General features: G+C 46.2%; 1 protein-coding gene across 1 annotated transcript in view; it reads right to left on the bottom strand.

Moving 5' to 3' along the window:
• GIPC2 (GIPC PDZ domain containing family member 2) overlaps window positions 1-7,268 on the bottom strand; it is a 67,922-nt gene extending 60,654 nt beyond the window's left edge. Inside the window, exon 1 of the mRNA XM_015571099.1 lies at window positions 6,567-7,268. Within this exon, the coding sequence (XP_015426585.1) occupies window positions 6,567-7,061 (495 nt within the window). The 5' untranslated portion in view covers window positions 7,062-7,268. The remainder of the gene's footprint in view (window positions 1-6,566) is intronic.
• Between the last annotated feature and the right edge of the window lie 1,765 nt (window positions 7,269-9,033).

The raw sequence follows: 9,033 nt of genomic DNA, 5'->3' as shown, positions 1-9,033 counted from the left end.
TGGCTGGTAGGGGTTATTTGTAAGTGCTATGGTCTGAATGTTTGTATATGCCCAAAACATTTTTTTCAAAATATTGAAATCCTAACTCCCAAAGGGGACAGTAATAGTAGGTAGGGTCTTAGGCAGTTTCTTAAGAAAAGTGTTAGTGCTTCATCAGAGAGGTTCCAGAGAGACCAGCCCCTCCCACCATGTGAGGACATAACAAGAAGGCATCGCTTATGTACCAGAAAGTGGGCCCTCACCAGGTGACCATGCTGGTGTCATGATCTGAGACTCCCCAGCTTCCATAACCATGAGCAATACTTTTTGTTGTGTGTGATCTACCCAGTTCGTGGTATTGTAAGTACTTGAGAGCCCTGAAGTATTTTTTCTGAGATTCATATGATCAGAGCATCAAAATATTAAAATAGAGGAGGGGTGGGATCAAGGAAACCATATTCAGATGCCTCTTTAGAAAGCACCTTGGACTAATACAGCAATGACAACTGTCAATGCTGCCCAGCCAAGGACCATCAGGAATTCTCACCCCTAGCTTTCTTGCGACTTACAACATGGGAGACAGCACACCATGGGGAACTTGGGGGGGAGGGGGGCGGCAGGGGTTCTCAGTAAGAGGGTGTTGGAAAGGATTTGGGCTTGTGCTAGGCGATTTGGGGGCAGGTCCAAGGACATGTGGGTTTGCTCTGGGTAAGGTACTGCCAAGATATGCCAGTCACCTGGTCATTTTTGCGGTTTGGGCTACGCTCATGTCGGTGTCTCTGTTCAAACATGATTACAGAATATCCTTATTTTTGTCTCCATCCATCACAGTCAGAGTGAGCTTATCAGAGGTCAGTGTTCTGTGAAGCCATTTATGTCAAACAGGAGACGTGCAAGGCCTACCTGAGCGTGTCAGGCCAGCTCCCACATATCAGGGGCTGCTTTTCTCCCTCTCACACTTTTTTTTACTCGTCGTGTTGGGCTTCATAGTTCTCAGACCTCAATAGTAATATTCACACTGAATTCCCAATTCCTTCATTTTTGGTGTGTTTTTGTTATTTGTTTTTCCTTGGAGGCCAATATGCAAGCCAGTGACCCCCATTTCACTCTGTTCTTCCCAGAATTCCTATTTATGAAGCAGAAAGCCACGGTTTCCCTTGCCAATTATCTGCCTTGCTGGGAAACGATAAAGTCCGCAGTGCAGTTCATGTTCTCCAGAAGCGCCACATAAATACAGAAGATTGACTTTCACGAGAGCTCCGTGCCAGCAAGTTGAGAAAAGGAAGCAGCTTCTGGGAAGCTTCACAAGGCAGCTCCCCATACCCTGTAATTCATCAGGAAGCAATTTTGCTTGCAAACGGAGCCTCCAAATTCATAATTTCTGGAATTTGTAGAGATGCATTCCACACAAATACCTCTTACTTAGCTTCCCAGTCTCCATCCTTCACCCTCTTACTCCTCCTCCCCTTCAAGATACATGTGATGTTCCTCACTCCAACCCCCTCCCAGACTGGTCTCTTTCCACGCTACAATATTAAAATATTAACACCTACTTAAGATACTGGTATTGTAACCGGTATTAGAGCTTTGTGTTAAAGCTACCGGATTTTAAGTACTATATTTGTGAGGCTTCTTTTATTCAACATATATTTCCTGAGCTCCAACTATGTTTCAGGCCCTTGGGGCTACATCAGTAAACAAAATAGACAAAATCCTCGCCTTTGTGGAGCTTATATTCCAGTACACAGAGTGAGAAAAGACAATAAACAAAATAGATCAGTTAAATATACATGGGATGTTAGTGTCCATGGATCAACATTGAGTGAGGAAGGGAATAGGGGTGTTGTAGTTTTAAATGGGATGATCAGTGCCAGCTGCATTGAGAAGGTGATACTCTCAATGGGAGAGCAATTGCAGGAAGAGGTTCAGGTGAGGCTACAGCCAATGCAAAAGCCCTTAGGCTCCGGAGTTCAAGGAATAGCCAGGAAACTAGCTGAAGAAGAAGGAACAATGATGTTAGAGAGGGAACAGGGCCTGTAGCCCATCATTGGATTTGGGATTTGTGTTCCATATAAGATGGGGTGTTTCAAGCAGAGAGGAGATACAGAATGTATCTCATTGGCGATAGCAAATTTTAAATTTTCCTCTCAGAGAGAAATGGGGTAATAGCATCAGGGACGGGAGCAGGTGGCAAGAGAAGGTCTGTTTCATTTTTCAGAGACATACAGCATGATTTTATGTTAAATATGGAACTTGAAATGACAATCACAATTCTTGCCTTTTCTGCTTCCCAAGTACACAGCTTTATTTGACTGCCTTTATGTATTGAGACGGGGCTATCTTTGCTTGATCCACTTATTCAATGAACTATTTAATATGACCAAGTTAAAGGAAATAATTTCTGAAACATATAAAGAAACTTGAGTTTTCCATTTCTAGACATGTGAAGTATCTAACTACAAAACTGATTTCTTAAAAAGCTCTTTCAAATTCAATACCTTTTTCCTACAATCTTTTCCCATAATAGAGAATTAAGAAAACATGCCATGGCACAAACTACTTGCTAAATAACTACAGAGGTCGATTATTCAAAATGCCTCTTCAATAAATTTTATGACTATGGCTCAAAATTTAATGATCAACTCATTTATATAACCTGGATATTTTTAAATGATAGTAAACTTTTTGTAAAACTGCCCTGCATTAATGTTATGAGTTAACTATTCTTTTAGACAAGATTAATTTACTTTCTCATTTAGTCCTTTAGTAAAAAAAAAAAAACAATGTCAGCTGTAAGGGATTTTTGCATAACTGCCCATCTGTTTCAAGGTAATGATCACAGGCTGTACCCTGCAAGTGAGTCATAGGTTCTGTTAGCTTCTTCCTTCAGGGACCATGAATAGGTGATAAACCACATTTGTCAGTTTCACAACAGCATCTTCTTGAGGCAATAGTTTGAGGCTCTAATTGAAGAGACAATTTTTTTAAAACAGAAGCTTTGCTGGTTTGTTTTTGGAATTTGAGTGCAGTGACCAAGAATCTCACAGTTGCTGTGTAATGGACTTGGAACCAGAAAGCCTGGATTTGAATCTTGGCTCTGTCCTTGACTCTGGACAAGATGCTCAAAGGCTCACTTAGCCAAACTGCAAAGTGAAAAGAATCCTTGCCTCTCTGCTACAGTGAGGACGGAACGATCACACTGCAGACTCACATACCAGCCATCATGGACTCCCAGTAAATTTGCCTGAATCAGCTGCACCAGACATCAGGTCGGGCCACTCCTTCCCTGTTTTCCGCAGTAAAGAGCTCCTCATACAATGCTTTTTATACCTTCGCTAGAGGCCCAATGCACGAAATTCGTGCAAGTGGCTTGGTCCTCACAGGCCGGCTTTGTCCGGAAGGTAGTCCAGAAAGTCATTTGGCTGTCCGGTCTAATTAGCATATTACACTTTTATTATTATAGATAGCCACCTCTCTAGAGAAAAGGTAGGACTTCTGAGTTAACCATACAGTAAGGGGGGAAATTTTTTGTTTTGTCCCCACTGACAGCTCAAAAGTTTACATCATATTTCTCTTGCGGAGAGAATAGGATGGGAAATGGGATCTCATTGGTGTTTGTTTTATTTTAATAAATGACTTCCATTTCAAACTTATTGGGATACTTATGACCTACTATATTATAATAGCCAATACTTTATCTGGATATACTTAACTCTTTTTAATCCAAATGGAAAACATGAATTAATGTTTGGTATATGCATAAACATGCTAATATATTTGAGGCTATAAAAATTTATGAACTTTGATACAGCACATCACCTTGTTTATATTATCTTGGAATTTTATCTTGCAAGTCAGTGCATTGAAAACTGAGAATATTGAACATGGCTGTCAAGCTATGGCTGGGACACCATGGAAAACTTGAGAAGCAATATAGCAATATTATGTCATGGAATTGGGAGCCAGAAAAAAACCTGGGTTTAAATTCAGACTCTGCCACTTGCCATGTGTAATTTTGAAAAATTTTAGAGCCCCAAAGCCTCATTTTCCTCTTTGTAAAGCAGGGATATGAATAATACTTCTCAGGGATTAAGTGGATTGAATAAAATAATGCCATCTTATGATGAGGAAGACTTAATGAAAAGTAAGTAAATCTGGAGTCCCTGGGTACAGGAGAGACAGTTAAAGTATGCTAACAAGTTCACTTAAGTTCCAAATTTAAGTAGCAGCCCAGCTTTTGGGGGGCTGCGGGGGCGTGGGGGGGCACTAGCTACATGTCCTTGGCCAAAGCCCAATCACTTTGTACTTCAGCCCCCTCATTAACTGTTAGGTATTAATATGATTAGTTACAATTTGTGAAGCACTGACCATACACCATGCGATCTGATAGGTTTGGTGGGGGAGAAAGAAACTTTCCTCTACCTTCATGGTTCTTGCAGCTGGACTAACAACCAAATAGACAGGAGGCAGATTCACAAGAGAAAATAACCAAGTTTAATGCATAGGTACATATGGTAACCCCATATACATGAGCTGTTCAAAGACAGAAAGGGCAAAGACAGAAAGGGAAAAGGAAGTGTATATGACATTCTGAGCTAAGAATCACCGTAGGGCTTCAGAGGGAAGGAAGGTCATTGCAGAAGGATAGAAGCAGATATTCAGTAATTAGAAGTTTGCCCAATGGTTACCTCTGATCTATACTAATAAAAGGATAGTATGCTAATTAGACCAGACATCTTCCAGACGACCAGCCGGACATCCTTCCAGATGAAGCTGCAGCAGCCGCCTGAGGCTCAGGCAAGCCATTGATGGCAGCTGCGGCTGCACAGAGACCCAAGGCTCAGGCAGTCGCCACGGCCGGCAGTGGCAGAAGCAGAAGCATGATGGGGGCATCGCCTTCCCCTTATCTTCCAGTAGCCTCCCACAGAGGGAGGCCAGAGGCGGCAGCAGCAAGGGGATGATGGGGACGGTGCCTTCCCCTGATTGCCTGTCGCTCCCTGTGGGGTGGGCCTAAGCCCTGAGTAGAACCCCTGAGGGCTCCTGGACTGTGAGAGGGGGCAGGCTGGGCTGAGGGCCCCCCTCCAGTGCATGAATTTTCGTGCACCGGGCCTCTAGTAATATTATAAACAAGGCCCCTATTCAAGTTCTTCTAGGTAGTTAAGGGAAGGCAAAAGTTTCTCTTGAGCCAGCAGGGTTTTGGCTGTCTTTAGCTCAAACAATCCTCATATACCACAGAGGCACATCTTGGGGTGACTGGTTCTGAACCCCTACAGTTAATATGTAAACTTCAGTCTTTACAATCACCCTTCGTAGTAGATGTTCTAATCTCCATTGCATAGGTGGCTGAAACTAAGGGACTACATCTCTGCAAGGCCCCACAGCCAATGAGTGCTAGAGCCTGACTCCACAGCCAGGCTTATCAGCCTCCCAATCCTGTCCTTAGGGACCCAAGAAACTACCAGACACCAGCCTCTTCTAGACAGGATCAAAGGACATTATTCCTGGGAAAGTGCTTTTTGAACCGAAACGTCCTACTACAAAGAAAACCTCCTAGGACTTACTCCTCTACATGAACATACACAATTCACAGAGGTCTGTGGTTTACCCCAGTGCCTGGGAACCCTGACAGAACAAAAGGTTACACTTCCAGCTTTCTTTCATCTCCTCCTGGAATTTTGCCCTGACCTCAATTTCGCCGGAACAGACCTGATAAACAACATTAAAGATCAGATCTCCAAATGCCGCTCGCTCCGTGCCACTCCAAGTCCGCCCCCTGCTCTCGGGAGTACAGGGCAACGAGATCTTGTGCTTTTCCTTGAAAGGTGGACACACACTTTCCGGGGCTAACGTCTCACGCCTACCTGTGCAGCTCGCTTGGGCAAGCGTCAATGACGCGGCCGCATCACCGTCCACATAAACTAGTGCTTTCGAAATCACGCTGATACCGAACCCCAGTTCCTGGCACCATGCAGTCCATCTAATGAAGGCAAACTTCGGTCCATTTTCGAGGATACGGTGTAAAGTTTAGAGCTGATTTCCTCTGAAAATGTTAACTGATCCCACGTAGTGAAGTATAACTCTGTTGCCCACCCTTATTGGAAATAATAAGCTTGTTGGAAATACCACCAAAGGGTTTCTGGTATTAGTGACATGAGGGGCCAACTGGGTCCAAGTGGGCCTCGGCTTGGTAGCCTTTGAAAGGCACGTCGTTCTCCCCTCTCCTGAGAGATGCTCAGCGAGGCCCCCTCACCCCTGAAGAGGAAGCAGGAGAGTCAAGTCCAGATAAAGTGGAGGCGCTCATCGGCGCAGCTAGAACTCAACTCTGGGAAGGCGCTCGGGCCCCGTTTGCGTAAGAAAGAAAGGTCTCTGGTTTCCCAAAAGCCGGGTCTCCGAGCACCGGGACTGCCCCGTTCTCGGGCCCTGGGACTGACCGTTCCCGCCCAGACTCTCTCCCTTCCCCCGGGCGCTCCCCGCGCGCTCCCCGCCGCCTCCGACGCGGAGCCCCAGCACCCGGCCAGTTTCCGCCAGCGCCGCAGCGGGAGAGGCGGGGCGAGGGCGAGCGGCTGCGCCCGGGCACCTGGCCTTACCTCGGACGGCGAGATCTCAAACACGCCGGCGATCTTGGCGTAGAGCTCCCGGATGTTGGAGAAATTCTCCACTCGGCCCGTGGCGCTGCCGTGCGCCAGCTGCGTGTAGAAAACCAGCCTGGCCGGGGAGCGCGGGGGCGCCGGGAGGTGGCTGCCGTCCGCGCCCTCGGGCTCGCCCTCCACCAGCGCGCAGCTCTCCTTGGACTTGTCTTTCTTCTTGACCCGCAGTCCCAGGGGCATCGTGTCTGACCTCGGGCCGGGGCCCACCTGCGCTGCCGGCCGCCTTCTCCTCGGCCCGGCGCCGCGGACTTTGCGCTCGCGGTCCCTAGGGCTCCGCGCAGGTGGGAGCGGCCGCTGGACCAATGGCACAGGTGCTTCCGCCTGGTTGCTGCGGGGCAGGGCCCCTTTCTCCACCCCGAGGAGCGGCGTCTGGACCCGGAGCAGCCATCTGTCATCCCTCCGGATGAATCTGGAGAGAGGAAAAGTTCTACCCATTCTCGCATCTCATCTCCAGGTTTCTCCCCAACAACCCCAACCCCCCTTTTTATAATTGGCTGGATTTCCTTAAAAGCCTTGGGATGCTGAAGCTACAGAACAACACGTCTTAGAATACAAACATGCTGGCCCTTGCGGTGCCTTTCATAAATGTGTGGTAGGCACTCACAGGATTGGGACACGCACCTTGGTGTCTGTACGTCTGAGCCATTGGGGATGTGAATTTTAAAGTTCAAGTCCACCTTCATCTGCCTTCTCTGCGCCTTACTTCACCGTGCAGGGCAGAATTGGAAGGGAAAGTTTTGAGATCGGTGCCACATTAAATTCATATTCAAATACCCTCCATGCCTCTCGGTAACCTTTTTTCACTTTTTCCTTCCTGGCAGCTTTCTCTGTCCAATGTTCAGCACTCTCCCCAAGTCACAGCTCCACCTACGCCCTTCTAGGTCTACACAGTGGACCTGCCTGAGGGCCCTACTCAAAGTATTGTGTAAACTCCCTTAATTCCCCACCCCTTGTCTGTAACTCCTCCCACTGCCCTGAATCATTGATTGGCTGCCTCCTGCACGCCCCCCACTGGGGATGGAGTCCGCATCCCAGGCATGTGCCCTTGACTGGAACCCGGGACCCTTCGGTCCCCAGGCTGATGCTCTACCCACTGAGCCAAATCAGCTAGGCTGAGCCAAACCGATTAGGACGAGAAACCTCTTTTTATTTGACCCTTGATCTGTCTTCACTCCTAAAGAACCTCTATTTTTAAGGACTCTAGTCCTTCCCCACCTGATGCCATCATTGATAGCCAAAAGCCAAATCTCTTACACTGTTTTCAAATCGTCCTCCATCTCTGCAGCTGCCTCTGGCTACATTTTCACAACAAAGCAAAACTGTCTTGAATTATTAGCTGCATTTCCTCACTTCCCCCTTTACTCTTAAGCTCCCTGTGATCAGACTTTGCCCCCACACTCCACTGAAATTGCTCTGACTCTGGTCAGCACTTCCTAATCCATCAGCTATGATTCACTCTTTTCCACCTTTATCTTACTTGACCTTTGAAAGTTTCTGACTGCAATAACCATTTCACTCTTAAGTCAGGCCTCTGTTTTGACTTCCTTACCTCTTCTCTTTAACTGCTACTCTGCAGAAACTGTGTTCTCCAAGGCTATTTTTCTTTGGCCATTTTTTTTGTTCTTTGCATACTGTTCTCCCTGAATGACCACATCTATTGTCTTGGTTGGGTTTTTTATATATATATGTTGATTTCAGAGAGTAAGGGAGAGGGAGAGAGAGAAACATCAATGATGAGAGAATCTTTGATCAGCTACCTCCGGCACACCCCCTACTGGGATCAAGCCCCCAACCCAGACATGTGACCTGACCAGGAATCAAACTGTAACCTCCTGGTTCATAGGTTGACGCTCAATCACTGACCCACACTGGCCAGGCTTCTTTGTTTGTTTGTTTGTGAATCCTTCAAGAATATGTGTTTGATTTTACTTTTGTGTTTTTATTTATTTTAAAGAGAGAGGATAGAAGAGAGAGAGAAACATCAATTGGTTGCCTCCCCTATGCACCCTAACTGGGGATGGAACCCACATATTTTGGTGCACAGGACAATGATACAACTAGCTGAGCCACCCGGTCAGGGCTTGACCTTTTTTGTTGTTGAACTCCAAATTTATATCCACAGTCCAGTCTACCAGAAAGGGAATGTACCGCAGGAAACTCAAAATGAGAAACTGAGATTATACAAATCATCCTTTCTCCTGAAAGCACCTTTTTTTTTTTATTCCTGATTTTAGTAAATAGGATCACATACCCAGTGGCCCAGGCCAGCATCTTTGAGTCATCATACCAAATATTTTTCTTTTCCCTCACCTCTCACATCAATTCAGTCCTAAAAGTTCATGTTTCTAAAAATAAGGTTAGCAGTTATACTGGAAGAAGAGAGGAGAGCCTACTTTCTTTAGAGTAC

This window comes from Myotis davidii, unplaced genomic scaffold (genome assembly GCF_000327345.1).
Source record: "Myotis davidii unplaced genomic scaffold, ASM32734v1 scaffold248, whole genome shotgun sequence".
Classification (NCBI taxonomy): Eukaryota; Metazoa; Chordata; class Mammalia; order Chiroptera; family Vespertilionidae; genus Myotis; species Myotis davidii.
This window is presented reverse-complemented; position numbering and strand designations above follow the sequence as displayed.